The sequence below is a fragment of the Hermetia illucens genome, chromosome 2, assembly GCF_905115235.1.
Source record: "Hermetia illucens chromosome 2, iHerIll2.2.curated.20191125, whole genome shotgun sequence".
NCBI lineage: Eukaryota > Metazoa > Arthropoda > Insecta > Diptera > Stratiomyidae > Hermetia > Hermetia illucens.
This window is the reverse complement of record NC_051850.1, coordinates 3,411,696-3,433,421: the sequence shown is the minus strand read 5'-3', so window position 1 is coordinate 3,433,421 and position 21,726 is coordinate 3,411,696. Positions and strand designations below refer to the sequence as shown.

The 21,726-nt window shown below is 46.8% G+C and overlaps 1 protein-coding gene across 3 annotated transcripts; it reads left to right on the top strand.

The window, feature by feature from the left end:
- The first annotated feature begins 158 nt into the window (after positions 1–158).
- On the top strand, positions 159–13,693 carry LOC119647832 (hydroxyacylglutathione hydrolase, mitochondrial). Of its 3 annotated transcripts, none has more exons than XM_038049073.1 (3): positions 159–528; positions 12,524–12,639; positions 12,708–13,693. In XM_038049073.1, exons 1-3 carry the CDS (start codon positions 459–461, stop codon positions 13,428–13,430), a joined length of 909 nt encoding a protein of 302 aa, XP_037905001.1. In that variant the 5' UTR covers positions 159–458; the 3' UTR covers positions 13,431–13,693. The 3 variants fall into 3 exon arrangements, with proteins under 3 accessions (XP_037905001.1, XP_037905002.1, XP_037905005.1); XM_038049074.1 differs by lacking the exon at positions 159–528 and adding an exon at positions 683–838; XM_038049077.1 differs by lacking the exon at positions 159–528 and adding an exon at positions 713–838 and having other exon boundaries at positions 12,504–12,639.
- Positions 13,694–21,726: the final 8,033 nt, after the last annotated feature.

Here is a 21,726-nt window from a genome sequence, read left to right as displayed (position 1 = left end):
GACTGATAGCACCGCGGGCGTGAACCTTCGCGAATTTTCGAATGGAGCTTCTCAGGGAACGAATAGTGCGTTCAATCCCCCAAAACCCTGATAAGAGCCTAGCCCCACACCTTGACGAATCCTTATCAGGCGCACCCCACCTTCCCAACAACTGTCACGTTGACGTCCACCCGCACAATCCCCACGGCCAGTGCCATTCGTTCGCACAAATTCTCGCGCGCTGGTCGCAAGCATTTTCGTTTCATTTTGTTTTTTCGATTCGTACAATTTTCATTCCGCGAAACATTCAAACTCGCTTTGCCGGTCAATTGTGGAATTAGACACGTGAACGCGACCAACAGACGACGTCTGACCAAAACCCACCGCAGTGTCCAGCGATCACCTGTTCCGCCTGTGATACCCAACCGCCAGCCAAAAAGTCTTCCGAGTCGGGATTAGCGCCCGCGGCCGCCTTGCAAATGTTCTCACGGATCTGGGGACGCCTCTCGAACGGATTCGCGCTAAATCTCACGGCGGCTTATTTCCGCGGTAAGTAGCCAACTCGCGGCGGGATTAGGTTGCAATTGCCGGGATTCGAGTGGTCTTTGAACTTTGCCGAGCGGAATTGCTGGGAATTTGATATATAAACAAGTGGGTTATGGGAAGAGGGTGAAATGGGGGCGGAGGCGGGTGGGTGTCAGTTAGTTTGGCTAGTTGATAGCTGGCGGCGTTGAGGCCTAGTTTGGAGGTGTCACTTTGAGAGGTCATTTTGCGATTGAAGTTTTTTGCCGGTTGTGGTTGTTTTGCGTAGAATTCCAGCACCTTCTCGGCGAGAACAAGCAATCCAAGAGGGTAAAAAGTGAGTTTGGTTAATATTCCGCACGTGTCATTTGGCAATTACAGCTCAAAAGAACGATTATCGATTGACTTCGAACGAGGCTCTTCTTGCAGCCCCAAAAGGGCGACTTTCGGCTATTATTAGTTTCCCCTTGGAACTCCATCGACTGGAATAAAATTGCTCATTAGGCCGTTCCTGCCGGCGGCTTTGATATCGTTTATGCATTAATTTCAACAAGAAGTGATGATGGCGCCCAAGGACATCGATGCCCCTTGCACAATGTCCGGCTCTTTCCCATAAAGTGCTTGTTTACGTAGTCCCTTCCCCAGGATTTTCGTGAACTGTCCGTACCTCCTCCCTAGGGACGACATTCAAAAACTGGACAAGCACTTAAGTTAATTGTTTTCGCTCCCAGGCAAGCGGAGGAATTGAATAATCAATAACGTCAAGGATCAACCATTTTAGAATAGAAAAACTTTGAATCAAGTGTTTCCACATAGAATCCGCAAACGACAAACCTTACAGGTGTTCTCCTGAAGAAGAACTTCGAGTGTTATCTCGTAATCATGATCGAAACACGGAAATTCCCCCCTCGTCCCGCTTGGCAACATTATCAGCTCTTTCTCCGCTGCTCCTCCCAACCCTAAGGTCGTCGCACGAGGGCTGGACGCATTTACGTACTGAGTGTTAGAATCCCGCTACGATTACCAACTAAATATGTCTCTGTTGTCAGAGAACTATCCTAGAACCGTTCGGCATATTACTTCGGACTGACGCTCTCGTCTTAAGGAGCTTTCAAGTCAGGGAATTCCTTTGACCAATAGACAGGGGAAGGATCATCATCATCAGGATCATCTTTGCAGAAAGCTACATGCCTGTCCAGCACTGCGTCTCCTGTGGCATGTCGAGGCTTAGCAGACTCATAGAAAGTTATTCAGAAATTTCGCCTTTTGATGGATCCCTATGCTACCCTCAGTATAATTTCCATCCTCCTCTGACTCTAAAGCATCTCATTAAGCAGAGAACGATCTCTCAAATAATCCCTCAAACCCCCCGCGGGTAAGACGACCAAACTTAACCGTCTACTGACAGAGCTAACGCTTGGTGACCGTACGCCAAGCCAATTGTTGCGCGGAACGAAGCGTTGGGTGGTGACAAAGTCGAAATCGAGCTGCTACATTTTTTGTGGTTGCAGAGACTTCCTGGGAACACACAGGCCACCCTGGCCTGTGCGGATTCCAGATCCCTGGACACGTTAGCCGTCACCACGGACAAAATCTACGAGGTCAACGTGCGACCACTGGGTTGGTTGGGTTGGTTAGGAGTCGATACAGTCGCTGAAGTCTCGGTTCTTCTCCCATACGTTAAAACCCGCAACAGCAGATTCCTTGTCGATCCCCACCTATGGCTACAGGCAGGTAGACTTGAGTCTAAGACTTCGAGGATAGTTTTCTTGGCTCTTCATTATCGTGGATATCAGCACTCCCATGTTAGGCACACATTGCCCCTACAACCTCCCTTAGGTCATCTAGAAGAATCCCAACCTGCCCAACACTCTTTCCATCGTTGAGGATCCACACATTCGCGTACTTCTTCAAAAATACCGCAACGTCACTATCGAGCATAGTCTCTCTGAACATGACGAGAGCTAGATGCGTCCATTACTACCGCAGAAGCTGGCAGTTGAGCGGAAAGAACTTCTTAAACAGAATATTTGCAAAACTTCAAATAGCTGTTGATCTTCGCTACCCAATGGCGAAAGGAGACCTTATAGCTACCAGATCAATACCCCATTCCGCTGAGCTACGATTTTGCGCGCTCTATCGCAACACTATCGCTTTGATTTTGTTTTTAAAATCATTTTCATTTTTAAGAAATAGGTAACAGTGAAGCCCATGGTGTTTTACGTAGGCACCTGTCGTGAGGCTTAATCCTACGGTCCTCTTCAGACACGGATTGATTTTGTGACCACGATCAGAGCCCCGCTGAGACAAGCAACAACGGTACCAGTCTATACCAAATGCATGGCTTAGCATTCATACTGGTGGATGCAAGAATTACCTAAATCTCTACCGAACTATGGAGTACGGCACCCGTGTTGATACGCAACACCACGCCGAGGCCCGAAGAGAGGAGTAAGGGAACTGTCAGTTCAAGGAACCCCCTGCCATCCGGCTCCTCCACCGGTCGAGTTCTATCTTCTTAGCAACGAGAAGCGCCCGAACGTAATGGGCAACACGGTTCCAGCTATCAGCAGTCCTCAGCATCTCTTCCACAATGTTGTCTGAAGAGAGATCCCCTGTGTTTAAATAGAGCTGCTGACGAACCCCATCCCACCTTCCACAAGAAAAAAAAGTGTGGTGGGCATCGTCCACAACTCCATTGCAAAACACACAATCCGGAGAACGCGCCTTTCCAATCTTGTGCAGGTAAGATTGAAAATTTCCATGCCCACTTAAAAATTGGGTAAGGAAATAGTCTGTCTCACCATGCTTCCGATTCAGCCACGCACCTAAGTTGCCGATGAACCGCGCAGTTCATCTGCCTCTAGTTTCATTTTGCCAAGAGAGCTGCCACTCGTCTAGAGTGTGTTGCCGTTCTTCCCGAGCAACCACCTCCGTTGGCTCAGCTCCCTTGCGCTTGTATATGGCCTGACGCTCCCTAGCAAGAAGGGCGACGGGGATAACTCCCGCGATCTCCATCACGGCCGGTTCAGAGACTGTGCGGTACGCAGACGCCACCCGTAAAGCTCCCCGTCTCTGTACTTGCGCGAGGCGTCTACGATATACCTCCTTGTTAAGAGCGCCAGCCCATACCTCTGCGCCGTAGAGCAGGGCAGACTGCGTTGAGCTCATCAGGAGACGTCGCCTACTAGACGTAGGACCCCCAATGTTTGCCATTAGCCTACTTGACGCCGAAACTCCAGCCGCAGCCTTGTTCGCTGCTGCTTGGATTTGCTCAGAAAAACTCATCTTTGAGTCAAGAGTCAACCCGAGGTACTTTACCGCCGATTTTGACTCGATTATCGACTCGCCGAACGATATGGGACGCAGGGTCGGAATTCTCTTTTTAGTCAGGATGACTACTTCGGTTTTTTCCAGTGCAAGGTTAAAACCATGAGTAGTCATCCATCCGCTTACCCGTCGCATCAATATGTCGAGTCTGCTTTGCGCCTGTTCGACAGTGCGTCCAGCAACAAGCGCTGCGACATCATCTGCGTAGCCGACCAGGCGCGACTCTTCTGGCATGTCGAGTTTAAGCAGATTGTCATAGGTAGCGTTCCAGAGGTCCGGCCCTAAAATGGATCCCTGTGCTACCCCGATGTGACCTCCATCCACCTTTGACCCTCTAGTGTTGCATAGAGCAGGGAGCGGTTCCTCAGATAGTCCCTCAAAATCCGTAAGAGATAGTTCGGCACGCTGAAGGTATTCTCTAGTGTGCCTAGAATGTCTTTCCATCTTACGGAATTGAAGGCGTTTCTGTCGTCAAGCGTTACGAGGAGCACCACCCGTCGAGTTCGGCGGCTATGTGCCTCTGCTCGTCGAACGGCGTCCACGACCTGCATGACAGCATCAATTGTCGATCTCCCTGCCCTAAAACCAAACTGCCGGGGAGATAAATCCCCGCAGCAGGTCTGGCCGGTGTTGGAATACCAGTTTGTACACCTCTGCTGGAATACCATCGTACCATGGTACCAGTATACCCCTGGTAAGGTTTCGTGACCAATTCGCCACTTCAGATGAGTCCCTGTGCAGACTCGGGTCTGATCGCCCTAATTAGGTCTTTGGAGCATTCGCCTACTGAATCACGGCCGGCAAACCAATGTAACTACAGCGTCTCCCGGTGCCACCACTATGGAGATTCTCCTCGGCCACTTGGTTTTGGTTTGGCCGATAGGGTTGCCGCCCCATCTTCCTCGCCGCCACCTCTGAGCACCAGAAATAGGTAACAATAATATCATCAACGGCACAACATTCGGTATCCGGCCTAGGCCTGCCTTAATAAGGAACTGCAGATACCCCGGTTTTGCGCCGAGGTCTACCAATTCGATATCCCTAAAAGCTGTCTAGCGCCCTGACCTACGCCATCGCTCCATCTTAGGCAGGATCTGCCTCGTCTTCTTTTTCTACCATAGATATTGCCCTTATAGACTTTCCGGGTGGGATCATCCTCATCCATACGGATTAAGTGACCCGCCCACCGTAACCTATTGACCCGGATTTTATCCACAACCGAACGGTCATACTATCGCTAGATTTCGTCATTGGGTAGGCTACGGAATCGTCCATCCTCATGTAGGGAGCCAAAAATTCTTCGGAGGACTCTTCTCTCGAACTCGGCCAAGAGTTCGCAATTCTTCTTGCTAAGAACACAAGTTTCCGAGGAATACATGAGGACTGGCAAGATCATTGTCTTGTACAGTAAGAACTTTGACCCTATGGTGAGACGTTTCGAGCGGAACAGTCTTTGTAAGCTGAAATAGGCTCTGTTGGCTGACAACAACCGTGCGCGGATTTCATCATCGTAGCTATTATCGATTGTGATTTTCGACCCTAGATAGGAGAAATAATCAACGGTCTTAAAGATGTAGTCTCCTATCCTTATTCTTCCTGCTTGACCAGTGTGGTTTGATGTTGTTGGTTAATTCGTCTTCGGTGCTGACGTTGCCACCATATATTTTGTTTTGCCTTTATTGATGTGCAGCCCCACATCTCGCGCCATTTGCCGCCTGCTCGATCTGGATGAAGGCAGTTTGTACGTCTCGGGTGGTTCTCCCCATGATGTCGATATCGTCAGCATAGGCCAGTAGTTGGGTGGACTTGAAGAGGATCGTACCTCTTGCATTTACCTCAGCATCACGGATCACTTTCTCCAGGGTCAGGTTAAAGAGGACGCATGATAGGGCATCTCCTTGTCGTAGACCGTTATCGATGTCGAATGGTCTTGAGAGTGAGACTGCTACTTTCATCTGGCCTCGCACATTGGTCAGGGTCAGCCTAGTCAGTTTTATCAATTTCGTCGGGATACCGAATTCTCTCATGGCCGTGTACATTTGATCTGATCATCTGCGACGATGATTTTCCCTAGCCCCGTTTTGTTTTGTTTCGTTTTTTTATGATGGCAAGTTTAAGTGAGCAACATGTAGCTGTGAAATCTTATTTTCTACTCCGTAAAAGTGCTGCTGAAACTATTTTATTGTTGACAGTTTACAAAGATGACTTCATGGAGAAAACTCAAGTGAATGGTTTGCTCGATTTGATCGGTGCAACTCCATATCGATCACGGATATCCTCATTTCGGATGTGGTCAAAACGTGTCACGCCACTCATCTAACGCAACATCTTCGTCGGATGAGTGGTGTGACATGTTTTGATCAAATACGAAATGAGGATATCCGCGACCGATATGGGTTTACACCGATCGTGGAAAAACTACGAGAGAGGCGTCTTCGATGGTATGCCTTTAGCTCAACTGAAGGAAAATATACAAAGTGGACCGAAAGTTCCTACCAAAATGGAAAGAAAATTATGTCAATTGGTTAAGTGACAATCATCATCAACGGCGCAACAACCGGTATCCGGTCTAAGCTTGCCTCAATAAGGAACTCCAGACATTCCGGTTTTGCGCCGAGGTCCACTAATTCGATATCCCTAAGAGCTGTCTGGCGTCCTGATAGATATTGCCCTTATAGACTCTCCGGGCTGAGTGACAATAAGCTTTCTTTATCACGTTTAGATGACTCTCTATCCTGTTAACAAAATATTTCCAATTGTTCACTTATTATTTTAATTGAAATTCTGAATAACCACGCTGTTGATCGTAGTTGCTAACTAAACTGCAAATATTGCTGGTCATTTTTTAAAAACTGAAGTTCCAGTTAAGAACACTAAAGCGGGTGCAATGCCATGTCAAGAAGTTGGGTCCTTGTTTTGTTACTATTAACTGATGCGCACTAGGTCAGCCTTTACCTCCGCATCTTACTGCGCTAACAATTCATGAGCGGTTGCAGTGCAGTGCATCTTGATCTCTAGGATGCGAATCATGCCAACCGCATCTTAACTTTTTCCAATTCTGCTCTGAAGACTGGACACTGCCCTGAGTCTATATTATGTGCCGCGCTTTCATCAAACGCGCATGATCCCTGCATAGACTATCCTTTTCGATGCAAGTTTTCCACTTTTTGAAAGTTTCTCGCGTATTGTTCGACAACTTCCATTAGAGCGAGCTTTTAGCTTCACGAATTCGTAGGATTCATACCTATTCGGGCATTGGTTACCTCTGGATACTCACATATTATGGCCTCCTTTAAAATCCCTTCAGGCCTGACCTACAATTAGCTAATCCCAGAACTCGCAGACGAATCAGCGTTCGCTTGGGGCAACGTGGTGTAATGGTACACTTTTCGACCAGGTTCCTGAAAGTGCTGCGCCTGATACACGCCACAAGTACCACTTTGACAAAAGCTAAATTCAAGCTAAGTAGCGGCGGATCCGGGAATTCTCAATTTTTTTTTCTATAAATCTCCTCCTTTTAAGCTTTGTACCATTCAGTAGCGGGGTCGGCACGACTAGATGAAATGCGTCATTTTTCTCGGTCATCTGGGTGGAGTCGAGAGGCTCTCAAATCACCGCCCAGCATATCAAGCCATTATTTAGATCGGCCCCTTGGTCATTGGTCTCCCATCAACTTCGATGTTTACACCAATCTTAGCTAGTGAGCCCTCGTTAGCGCGAATTACATAATCAATCATTGGAGACATCTCTCGCAAATTTGGTTGGTTGGATGGTTACAACCCCATTGCTTGATATTCCAATGATTTAACGCAACATCTTGGCAGGTCGATGCTACTATCAGTGATATGCTTGTTTCATCATATCAATTTCAATAGCCCCGTGAACAGAAAGGATTCTTCCTCGATATACAAACTGTTCCACACCTTCGAGGGAGAATGTGATTACCCGTCAGATCGAAACCATGGTTTTGTTGATACTCCAATATTCCGCCTCTCCTTGCATTCTTCAAGTCTAGAACTAGCTAGGGTTCATGATTGATATAATATCATCAGTGGAGCCCATCAACGTCATCCAGCGAAGGACAAATGGAAATAAAAAGTAACATCGACTGAATGTAACCTATCTTGGATGTTGGTCTTCAAATCTTGTAGGGTTCTTGGACGGTTCACATAAACACGGGATTTCAAAAAACCCCATAGAAAAAAATCACAAGGGGACAGATCGGGAGAGCGTGCCGGCCATTCCAAATCGCCTCTAATTGAGATAAGGCGCTCTGGAAAGTGTTCTCCCAAAACAGCCATCGATGCTTTTGAAGTGTGTGCTGTTGCACCGTCTTGTTGGAACCAAGTGTCCCTCAAATGCAAATTTTCTAGCCGTGGGAAAAAAAATTCTGTAGCATGTTTACATACCGGTCCGAATTCACTGTCACTGTAACCTCATTTTCCTCAAAAAACCAGGGACCAATAATTCCAGCTGAGGAAATTGCACACCACACTGTGACTTTGGGTGAATGCAAAGGCTTTTGATGCAATTCTCGCGGGTTGGTGTCAGCCCAGTAGCGCATGTTTTGTTTGTTAACCGACCCACACAAATGAAAATGGACTTCATCGTTAAAAAAAAAACAATAACACCCTCGGGAACGACATCAAGAAGAAGCTCACACGCGTTCATCCGAGAATTGAAGTCACGTTCTGAAAGTTCCTGCACTATCGCCATCTTATAGGGATGAAATTGAAAATCATCACGAAGAATTCTTCTCACAGAACGATCGGATAGTCCAAGGGCAGATGCGTGTTTGCGCGTAGAACGCCGTGGCGATCGCAACATTGACGCTCTTACTGCTTCAATGTCCTCAGGTGATCTAACGGGCCGAGGGACTCCAGTTCTTCCTTTTGTCGCACTTGCAGTTTGTCTGAATGTAGTGACCCATGTAACAATTGATTTGTGGTCTGGGACGGGAGCCAACGGGGCTAAATTAAAGCGATTCCGAAATGCACGCTGTGTTGCAATAACCGAACATCCGCTTGAAAAGTAAACCTCAACGGCAAAGGCACGCTCCTCACTATTCCAACGCATGATGGCGACTGAACCGTGTCGGGACAAAACTTTACAGTATCCCCTCTTGAACGAGACCACTAGCGCTCCGCTATGACATCAATGATTTTCGTTTATTTTCCGAACACGTATTTCGGTAGCCACTTGCTGCCTTCTTCAGCGAAATAATCCTAGAAATATCCTTAATATTCTTCAACCTTTGTCCCATTCACAAGCGGGGTCGGCTCGTCGTGATCGGTTTCACCATTTGGCTCTATCAAATACCTGATCTGGATGCAATCTCGAGGCTTTTAAATCCCCATCCAGCGTATCAAGCAACCGTTATTTCTGAGGGTCTTTTAATCGCTTACCATCGACTTCAATGTTCAGACCAATCTTGGCAAGTGAATTCTCGTTAGCGCGAATTACGTGACCATACCATCGAAGACGCCTCTTTCGCTATTGGAAGTTTAAAAAGGGTTTTCAAAAAATTCCGAAAAGCATTCGAAGAAGAACGAGAACATTCGAATTCTTTTAAAAAACTGTTTTAAAAAAGATTCTATGAAACACTGCCTGTATGGCCCGTGACTCTAGGTATTGTTGGGAGGAGGAGTAGACACCCCAGTAAGACATCAGCCTCTCTACATCTGATGACTTCATGACATTACAAAAATCTTTACGATAAACTGGACACTCGGGATGGTGAGAGAGATCTGTATAGATTTGCTCAACGCCGTAACGAACGTACCCAGGGTATGGAATACTTCTGTTGCGTTAATGACAAGAACGGTACTTTGCTTACCAACCGTCGAGCCGCGACGGATAGATGGCGAAAGTATTTCGAGCAGAATTTGCTCATCCTCCACTTCCACAATCATTGCTGACATTTGGAGGAGTTCCACCTGTCAGCGCAACAGGATAGCTATGGAAAACAATTTCGAGAAGGAAGAAAAAAAAGTTAGCAAAGGCTGCCCGCAGGGTTCCATACTCGGGCCGAGTTTGTGAAACATTGTCTTTGTACAACTAGTCATCAAGCTGTCTAGTATATCGGAACAAATTACCCCGGTTGCTTACGTAGATGACATTCTCATCCTCATCGAGGGCAAAAGTCGGAGTGAAATTGAAGACCTTGCCCGGAACGCCGCAGACAATATTACCACGCCCCTAGCAGCTACGGGAGCATATTGGACTAATTCGACTGACGCCCTTTGCGTTCTAGCAGGGCAGCTGCCGATAAGGCTGGTAGTAATGGAGAAGCTCTATTTGTACATGCTGAAGAAGGGGATCAGGTTCTCGGTGGAAGACGATGTTTTCAATGGAAACCATTTCATAAGCGTGAAAATCAAGCTGAGAGCAGTCATGACTAGACAATGGCGAAGGGAATGGGACAACATTGAAAAGGGGCAAATTACAAGGTTATTCTTCCCAGACATGGCAAAGAGGCTGAAAGTGAATTGGATGATAACCAATCATTTTTTAAGCCAATTTCTAACAGGGCATGGTGACTTCAAGTGAAAGTTAACGCAATTCCAGCTTAGTACAAGCAGTTACTGCGATTGCGGAGCACAGGAAATGGCACTTCATGTGCTATATGAGTGTTCGGTTTACGATGGAGAAAGGCAGAGGCTGGTAAACGCAAGCATGGCTGAACTAAAAACATGGCCATTACAGCCGGAGGACCTTGCTGAGCAGAGGCTCTTTTCTGCATTTGAGAATTTTTGCAGGGAAGTGGTGAAAACCAAAGTCAGATCAGTAGTTCCCACATTAACTGAAACACTGAAGGCTTTCAAGGGGCTTGCTCTTAGATAGATCTTTTGTACTTCCCTCACACTGCTGGCCAGCCGTCGGACTACCAACTAAGCATCTCTTTATCGTCAGAGAAGTAGCTTGGGGCAATTTTCAGCGTCCGCCACTACATAGTAGGATTCCCATGAGAACTCATTTCTCTTTTTCGTTGCAAATCTTGGCTTGGTGACCTACCTGACCGCATCTACAGCATGCTGTCCTCCTGTCGAGTCCCTCGCAAGTTCCAAACGGATGTCCATATGCATTCACACGCTTTATGACCTCCTCCACTTAGCCTTTTTCTGTGAGGCAATCAAGATCTTTGATTTCCAGAGAGTACGTAGTTTCTAAGCTAGAAACCAAAACCTCTCCCAGTAGCCCCTTGACCGCTTCGCAGAACTTATCCATACAGTTATTTTCAGGCCCAATTCAACGAGGAATCCGTCACCCTTCATTTTCCGAATTGAAGACACTTCTGATACGCTGTCCTCGGGCTTCATCTTGCAGCGGGTTTCACTGAGATGCCGCCTAATGAACAGAACCGACGATCTAGTCCCTTTTCGTTTGCTCTTCTTTTCCGTTAGTGATTTACTATTCTTCTTACCTTGTTTCCTTTTGCCTTCCTTTGCTTGTTTTTTTCTCAGTAGTTCCTCCGGTTCTTTCAGCCCACTTTTCATACCTTTGCCTACGTTCTCCTGAAGAAACATTGTCAAACGCATACGCTTCACCACTGGCGCTTATTTCCCGATAAGCCTTCCCTCTTCAGCTCTAGTTAGAGCAGTCGATTGCACTTTCACTCGACTCGTATCCGAATCCAACTGCTGAAGTCTAGCGTTTTTGTCTGATTTCCGGAACAGGAACACTACAAGGTACTAGAACTACCGTTCCCGCAGCAGCAACCGCATCATTTTGCAAGTCTTCCTCTTTATTTGAGCGCTCCGGTGTCTCATCCAATGATCCAGCCCTCGCTGCCTCTTTCACTATGCACTGCATTGAGTAACGCATTTTCGCATTACCCCGAAACGCAGTCAACTACTCTTTCTCCTTCTCTGCTACTTTATCGATTTTTTGGGTTTTTTTTTTGTTTCTGTTTTCCTTAGGAGATTTTACCAACGCATGGTGTGCTAGGAAACGCACTGCAATAGTGAAGAACGGGTTTACCCTCTGGGACAAAACCTCTACCACAGTTCCTACAGCCATGAGCTATGCTTAATTACTTCTGGAACTAACGGACAAATCAACGCTTGCCCGGGCAACGCGGTGCAAGGCACACTTCTCGATCAGATTCCCAAGAGTGCTGCCCCAATACACTCGACTAATACTACCTTGGCAAAAGCTAAGCTCACATTACCGTATCGACATCGGGAAAGAGTATCGACGAATCCGCCAATTCTCTTTTTTGTATAAATCTCCTTCTTTGACCTTTGATCCAGTCAGAAGCAGGGGTCGGCCAGACTAGGTCAAATACCCCATTTTTCTCGGTCATAGACTTGATCTGAATGGAGTCGAGAGCGCTTCACATAAAATATTTTGCTCCCGTCCAGTCCATACTCTAGTGGGTGCGGACTCAATACTCCCAGCATCCTCAACAAAAAATTCACTTCGGCCTGGTTTAGGTCCAAAATTACGACAGATTTCATTTCAATATAGTTCGCACTCATGTCGTGTTTGCGATTATATATAAATGGAGCGACTACCACCTGTCGTTACTTTCGGTCACGTTGCTCCTAGGGCAGAGGTGAGGCAGCATCTGATGAGTTGCCTCTGCCCTGGACGAAACCGTCAGTCAACCTCTTAACCTTTTAACAGTTTAATTAAGGGAATAATTTCTTAGTAAAATAATTGAAGAAAAGTTTATTTATTCCTTTTTTAGCACAAAAACTACGCACAGTCGGTTTACACGGATCTCACAGCTGCCCAGAACGATTGAACTTATCCAACATGAATGTGGTCATCCTTCCTGCACTTCAAGACAACTACATGTACTTGGTATGTTGAATGATTGACGCCTAAATATCCTTATTAACACCCCATACAACCCACCCTGCAATTCCCAGATCATATGCTCCCAAACTCGTGATGCCGCTATCGTGGACCCGGTAGATCCCGACAGTGTCCTGAAAGCAATCGAAGAAGAGAATTGCAATCTTACAAAAGTTTTCACAACCCATCACCACTGGGATCACGCAGGTGGAAACGAGAAACTTGTTAAGAAATTTCAGAAAGAACTGACCGTGTACGGAGGGGACGACCGCATTGGTGCTCTTACAAAGAAAGTAGGACAAGGAGACAGACTGAAAATCGGAAATCTGGACGTTCTTTGCCTTTTCACGCCTTGTCACACAACCGGACATATCTGTTACTACGTCGAATCTCCAAATGGCGAAAGGGCCGTCTTCACCGGTGACACTTTATTCCAAGGAGGATGCGGACGATTCTTCGAGGGCACTGCCGAACAAATGTACTCTGCACTATGTGAAAAACTTTCCAGTCTCCCGGACGAAACTCAAGTATTTTGCGGTCACGAGTACACATTGCAGAATTTAGCCTTCGCTCGACACGTCGAACCTTTGAACAAAAATATCCTGGATCGAATTGAATGGGCCAAGCATCGACGAGCTGAGAACTCGCCAACCGTTCCATCGTTGATTCGTGATGAGAAGTTGATAAATCCTTTTATGCGTGTACATGAGAAGAGTGTACAGAACCATGCAGGGGAGACGGATCCAATCCGGACAATGGGTGCTTTGAGGAAGGAGAAAGATACATTCAAGGCGTGAATTCAGGGTGGTCTGGGCAAGTTGAAATTGTAACTTGGGGGTTTTGTGATTAAGTCTGCAACTGCGTCTTGTTGTTGAGATAATAATCAAAAGAATTGATTGTATTCCTATTGCCTTCAAATTTATTCTGTGTTTTTTTTATTTGTGGATTCTGTTCAATCTTCGTTCTATTCTAAAACAAAAGGGAACATACAAGGTAAACATGATACTGTAAAAAAATGATTGTGTTAAGTGTTAGAAATAAAATTATGTTGGAAATCAAATGGATTTTATTTGACTAATTCGACAGGAAGGTGCCCCAAACTGACTAGAATACACAATGACGGACTTGGCAAAGAAAAAGGACAAATAATTACCGCATTTTTCGATTAAATATAGGCTCCTTGGACAGAATAGGAGCTACTAAGCAGCTAACTGATACCCTATCCCAATATAAGGCTGATGTTAGCGCACACAAGATGGAGTTGAATTTGGGTTCGTCGAGCCTACGGTCACTTGGTCCATAGATCCTGCAACTAAACCATCGTCCTTAAAATTACAACTGGTGAATATCGTCTAAAGCGCGAGCAATGTTTCTGTGTGAAGGCGCAACCTGATTAGGGAGGATTCCAGGCTAGAATGATGCAATTCACCACGGACTGGAACTCACCTGCCTGAGTGGCTCTCCTACCTGTGGGTAGCGGGCTGAAAGTCACGAAATTACCGGAGCAATCATTGAAGTAGAAAAACATAGAGAGTGATCGGTGAAAAAGAATTGAATGAAGCCACGATTGGTGACACCGTACAGGAAGCAGCACAGCACTTCCTTTCATTGATTCCAACAAATTCAAGATGGTACCGACAAAACAATCGCCGCCATCCACCAATGACCCCATGATTATAGCGACCCAAAATACTACTCCGTGCCAGATTCTCGACAAGTTTTCAAGGCAGATTCAAGATCAGGCGATTCAGATGAAGCCAGTGGAAATTAATCAGCAGCCGACGAGAAAAGGCCAACCAAATGCATTGAGGTTTGGCAATAAATCATCAAAGAAACACCGCGACAGAAACCACTGTTTGTCAAGAGGATGGAGAGGAAATGCATCTTCAACAGTAAATATAACTCCAACATCAACGGCATCTTCACTATCGCCAGCATCACTCGTTTGTGGAGGAGTAAAGACAGGAAACAGAAATTCATTGCCACAATCTCTGGCCGGAATTTCGCACAACAGTTGCTGCGGTGCTCTACATACGGTGGTGAATCCAACGTCAGTCGTGCTTCAGCAACAACAAATTTATAAGCAGAAACAAAAGCATCAGTAAATTAAGTCATTCAAGGTACCGAAAGTCCTGGGGGTTTAACGTGAGTACCTGCCGTGAAGGCTTAATCCCACGGTCCTCTTCGGACACGGATTGATTTTGGGACTACAATCAGAGCCCCGCCATGCAAGCACAGCGGTCCTGGTTTATACTGAGTGCAGGCTCAGCATTCATACCAGTGGATGCGAGGCCTATCTAACACCTCTGCCGCAACTAAGGGGTACGGCACCCGAGTTGTACAGCGCAACTCCACGCTTGAACTCCGAGGAGCTCTGCCCGCGATGTAGGCATAACCACAACCACCATGAAACTCCCACTAGGGGGCCAACCGCAAATAACCGGGCCAAGAGCACATCCTCCAGGATTTTTCCTGGAGCATATGCTCTCAGAGGGCCATCCCGGTTCCCATGGTACCAGATAACCTCCGGTGAGGCTTCAGATGAGTTCCTTGCAGACTCGGGTCTGATCGCCCTCCTCGAGTACGTAGGGACAGAACTCATTCAAGGTACCCGTAGATTTCCATTTAGTGCACGCTAATAAGGGTTTCGAGGCACTCGGACTGCTCCTACAATATTTGGTCACAACCGGCTTTTAGGCCATTCACAACAACAGCAGCTCGAGGAGCAGCAAGCATCGGCGTCGTCAACATCGTACAGGTTTCCAGTGTGTGCATCTGGTCGTGCATGCTATGAAAGCAGATTCCCGTAGGTTATTCGTGTATGGAGAAGTATTATTGTGCAGCCCCAGATCAGGCATGTTGAAGAAAAAGAAGAAGAAGGTACTGTTGTGCAGCGCTTATCACTACGTAAGTAGATTGCAACCATTTATAGATTGAATTAGATTCTTTATTCATTTATTTTGAATATTTGATTATTTAAATTCGAATTTTTGACTCTGTGCCTCCGTTGGGTTCTCTTGGTTTTCATTCCGCTGGCTCGGGATTGTGGTCACAAAATCAATCCGTGTCTTAAGAAGGCCGTGGGATTAAGTCGTCCAGACAGGTGCTCACGTTAAACCCTCAAGGACTCACTGTCGGTAAGTGAGTCAGCAAAGCACTTGCTGACGGAGCTCACCTTAGGCGATCGTTTCCCGAGCCAACTGCTGCCTGGGATGAACCAGTTTGGCGGGGATAAGGTTGTGGTTGCAGCGACTTCCGGAAAGCATTTATGGCATCTTGCCCTGTGCGGATTCCGGATCGTTGAATGTGCTGCTGACAAAATCCGCAAGGTGTACGGGTGCCCCGTGGCAACGGTTGAAGCTTTGTGTTCGGGTGGTAAGTCCGATACTCGTTCGCGGTGCCTTAAATCAAATGGACGATTGGATAGTCGTGCGTCGAGCTCCCCAACGATTCCTGCAATTTACTGGTACCACCGTATCTTTGCCGACAAAGCAAAGAATTGTGTCAGACCGTGCACGCTCACGGCTTCTAAAAATTAAACTCGTTGGGGGGTCCGGCGGCAGCTACCCAGAACGCAGCTTAACAATATTCGATCCTTTGAGTAAGCGGCACAAACGCAGACGTCCCAGTCCTCCCGGTATCGCGGAATCACAAACTGATTCCGTATCAACCCAGATTAGCGGCGGCAAATTCTCCGACCATATAGACGTACGGCTACAGACAAATGGACGTAAGCCTAGTACTTCGATGGAGGTTCTCATGGCGTTTCGTTTTAGCAGATATCAGTGGTCCCTTATTAGACGCTGACTTTCTAAGCCACTATGGATTGCTAGTGGATCTGCGGAATAGGTCTCTTATAGATCCCGTAACTTCGCTCAGGTCTTCAGGAAAACTTGCCACCACCATAATTTTTGAAGAGGTATCGCATTCGTGCGTTTCTTCAAAAATATAGCAACATAACTACCGAAAGTAATCTCTCGTAGCCAACTAAGTATGATGTACGGCACCACATCCGCACTACTTGCTCTCATATCTTTTCGAAGGTGCGTCCATTACCATCCCAGAAGCTCGCTGTTGCTAATAAAGAATTTGACACACTTTTAAAGCAGTGTATTTGTAGACCGTCAAACATATCAAGCCAGTTGGTGTGGAGTTGTCATCAGGTGCTGCTGAAACTTGGCCGACTGAACGAAACATTCCTGATGTGAGTGCCGGGGCACTCTAACATCGCCGGTAATGAGGGGGCTGATAGACTGGCTCGCCGAGGGTCTGGATCCACAATGGTGGGGCCAGAACCAGCTCTTGGAATCCGACCATCTACTGTCAAGTCTACTCTGAAGGGTGAAATTGCAAGGATTCACGCAACCGAGTGGAGGAATTTAGACTCTTGCCGGCAAGCGAAAATCCTTGTGAAGGAGCCTAGGGCCACTAGAGCGGCATTTTTGTTGTCCCTTAAGAAGTGGGACATGAAAACCCTAGTAGGGCTTTTGACGGGACACTGCCCCTTAAACTACCATATGGAAAAGATTGGGGTAGTGGTTTCGGCTGTGTACAGCCAATGTGAGGAGGAGGAGAAGACAGCCCTGCACTTTTTATGCAGCTGCCCGGCATCCTCAGATCTCAGACGAAGACACCTTGGCAAGGTTTTCTTCAATGAAGAATCTGCACACTCTCTGCCTCTTGAGAATGTTCTCAGATTCGCTAAAGCCTGCGAACACCGTAGGCGGGAAGCCATTGAATAGGCAACTTACGGGGATAGTACAATGGGCCTAATAATGGCCTGAGTGCTCGGAGCTGCGGCTCCCCCCATTTAACTAAACTAAACTAAGACCGTCAAATAGCTGCTGGTCTTCTCCAATACACATAGTCCCAAAGTCCAACAGTGAATGGCGACCATGTTGCGATTACAAACGTCTAAATGCTCAGACCATCCCAGACTGCTACCCCATACCACTCATCCAATCTCGCTAACTGCCGTGTTTTCACGAGCTTGGACTTAGCCAAGACGTACCATCAAATCCCTGTAGCTCCTGAAAATATTCCCTTCGGAATTTTCGAGTTCATACAGATGCCTTTCGGTCAATGCAATGCAGCGCAAACCTTTCAGAGGTTCATCCACTCCGTCTTGCGAAACCTTAACTTTTGTTTCGTGTACTTTGATGATGTTTCGGTCGCTTCTTCCTCTAAATCTCAGCACTTGAAACAAGACAAAGTTCAGACCAACATAGACTTCTCACAACCTAAGGCGGTGAAGGATATGCGAAGGTTTTTGGGTATATTAAATTTCCATCGTCATTTCTTGGCCAAAGCCGCACAACATCAAGGGATCCTCACATGCCTACTTGTCTGGCCCCAAGACTAAAAACTCATACGTGATTGCGTGGTCTACAGAGGCCGTCTAGGCTTTTGAGTTAGACAAACGACAACTGGATGACGCTACACCCTTGTCATTTCCTCAAACAGATGCACCCCTAGCCGTGTTCGTGGATGCCTCAGACATCACGATAGTTGCTGCTCTTCACCAAAAGATGAACAAAATCTGGCAGTCGTTGAGCTTCTTTTCTAAAAAATTGAATATAGCTCAACAAATCCACCACCTACAATCGTGAGCAATTAGCCGCGTACCTCATCATCATCAACGGCGCAACAACCGGTAGCCGGTGTAGGTCTGAGCCACGTATACTTCGGATACTCCCTAGAAAGCAGGCTATTCACAGTGTTCATGGAACACAAGCCTTTTACCGTCGCTTTTAAGCAGAAGACCGATAAAGCGTCCCTTCGCCAACTCCGGTACCTGTGCTTCATAAGCCAGTTTACTTCGGACATCCAGCATGGGTTCGGCAAGGATAATGTGTTGCCTATACTTTGCCACGCGTTTCAGAGGTTAAAATCCCTGCCACGGTCGATTTTTCGGCAATCGTCAAAGCATGACGATGACGCAGTGTTTCCGGGCCTCAGAGACAACTCCAAATCCAACCATTTCAATAGTTTCCCCTTTTCGGCTCAACCTCGGAAATAGAAAAAAAATTATAGGACAAACGGTTTCGTCCAGGGCAGAGGCAACTCGTCAGACGCTGGCTCACCCTGGACGAAACCGTTTGTGCTATAATTTTTTAATGCCCCAAACGAGGGATCCGCGGACCAAAGAGACGTGGGAGTAAGTTGCTCTCCATTTGGTCCGGTCCAACAACAAGTGGTTGTGGACTTAGCATCCCTCACTTCTCCTAAACAATTAACTCGGAAATAGACCTCTTCAAAGAAGCCTAAGCCATATATTCCAGCCGCTTTTCGCGCGTTTTGATACGATCCACATCGACATTATTAACTCTTTGCGAGATTCCCATGGCTTCAAGTAGTGCCTCACAATCAACGATAGGTTATCGCTATGGTCAGAAGCAATACCTCTGACCAACATTTCCGCATAATTGTGCGGCGAAGCCCTCTGTCGTGAATGGATCCCACGCTTTTGAGTTCCGGTCGAAGTCATTACTGACCAGGGAATGCAGTTCCAGTCTACCTTGTTCTCGGAGTTGGACAAACTGGTGGGCTTCAAACGCCACCGGACAACTGCATACCACCCGCAATTCAATGGGATGCTGGAACGCTGACATAAGGCACTGGAGGATGCTATACACACAAGACATAAGATGATTCCTCTTGGTCGCAAGTCCTGCTTTTCGTTTTACCTAGGCTGGGAGAGGGAAAGGGGGCGGTGGTAGAATTTAAGACTCCCCAGCGATTCTGTATTCGATTCCAGTCCGGCCCTTTCCACCACTGGATTTTTCCGTTTGTTTCGGGACACGTGACAAGGTTTAAATCACCCCCGCCATCCCGTCATTCTTCGACGACACCCCCAAGGACCTGGGTGTCTGCACACATGTCTTGATTCTCGTGGATGCTTCCGGAAGGCCCTTGCAGCCACCATATATGGGTCTATATGAAGTGCTGAACTTTAGGCTTGAAGAACATCTCCGTGTCCAGGTTAAAACCTTTAGTCTCTGGAGCTGAGGTTTCGGGGAGAAAGCGTGGTGCATGGCGTGTGATTGAGATCAAAGATCTACGCCCCTAAAATTGGCGGACCAGGAGTCGGGTTTATCACTGAAGTACGGTATGAATTGGGAGTGGAGTAGCTAATTAGCAACGATTCGTCCGGAGTTCGTACGAGAATGATAATTAACGTTTATAATGTTGTTTTCTTTTATAATTTATAAATGATCTAAATTTATTGGATGAAATGGCCTCACTTGAACTCTACAGGATCACCATCTGATGGTCGCTTACGTGTTGGGTCCGCCACTTCTCACAGGGTTGAGGAGGTGCGACTCTCTAAGTTCAACATGGAACATTTGTGTGTCAACAGTGTCGACAGTGGGAGGACTATCTTGGTGATCGGACGGTAGATGTAATGAGTAAGATCTTTGATCAAAAATGTTCCGAAGGGGCGTCATAAGATCAGGCTAACTGCGGAATCGTGCAAGCGGATCAATGAACGGAAGCGGTGGAAGGCTTTATTGACCGCATCAATGGCGGGTGTGACGCGTCAGAACTCCGATACCAAGCGAAATCTCGAGAAATTCAGCGTAGTGTGCGCCATGACAAGAGAGAATTTGTTATTGCGCTGATCAGGAAAGCGGAAGCGTAAAACGCATTGATTTCAGAAGTGTATACTTTATCACGAAAGACCTAGCTTGTGGTCTCAAATCTTTCTATGGTCCTCTGAAGGACGTCAACGGTCGACTGCTCCCCGATGACGAGCAACTGAAGACGTGGTTCTCAATCGTATCGCATTCAGTGAAGCTCCTCCTCTTGGGAATGAAATGGCTACTCACCGTAACATGCGGATACGGACTCTTCCTCCAAGCAGAAGAGAAATCTTTGCGCCCATCAATGCACTCAAACGGAGTAAAGCCGCTGGGCTTGACCATCTCCTCTCAGAGTTATTTATCGCTGCAACTGCAGTTACTGGAGACCTGCTACTTCCACTTATATGAAAATCTTGGGAGTCCAACACGTTTTCCAGAAAGTGAAAGAAGGTGATGATCGTTAAGATTCCAAAGAAGGCCACCCACTTTAAGTGTTACACTTGGAGGGGTATCCGCGTGCCATCGCAAAGATAATGACTAAAATAATCCTGAAACGCTTTAACGAACATCTCGAAGGCATGTTCATCAAGGAGCATGCTGGTTTCATCACATCAACACCCTATCGTAGAGCAGTGCGCGGCATTTAGATCTTCGCAGCGTCTACTCTTCATCGATTTCGAGAAAGCTTTCAATAGCGTGAATAGGGAGTGTATCTGGCGAGCTCTACGCAGGAGGGGCATTCGGGGGAAATTAATAGCGATTATCAGAGCGATATATAATGACGCAAAATGTCACGTGTTAAACTGAGGTAAAATCTCGGAGGATTTTGAGGTTCGAAGCGGAGTTCGCTAGTGCTGGATTATGTCACCGATAGCATTTCTTCTTGTCATCGGTGACGTTCTTCACGCTGCTTTGTCCAGAGGATGTGGGGGAATTCAATGGACGATGACATCTTTCCTCAAACACCTCGACTACCCTGATGACGCCTGTTTGGTTTCTTACAGGGTCATGGATCTTGACCAAATGGCTCTGGATTTGGAAAGGGAGGCAATTGGACGTAAACGGAAACGCCACCAAAACAAAGGTTCTCAATCTGACGGGCATTAATGAGCAAAGCATTGAAAGCGTCGACCAATTTGTATATCTAGAAAGCGTTGTTTCTGCCGACGGTGGCATCGAACTGGATGTTGCCCGACGCATTAACAGTGCAAGATTATCTTTCGCTGCTTTATCTAAATCCACTCATCTCAACACCAAGATCAAATTGAGACTCCTCTGTTCTAATATTCTTTCTGTGTTGCTATATGGGAAGCGTGGAAAGTAAACCACACTGTTACTCGAAAGCTCAAAGCCTTGGCGAACATCTGTCTGAAATCCACTCTCTCAAAATGGCCGACTAGTGGATCGTCCCAAAGGTTCTTGGGGTAGAACAGTAGAGATGGAGTTCAGGCGTCTCGTGAAATGGTGGAGGGAGCTGATGCGCAAGTCAGGTAACTGCGAACGATTGCGG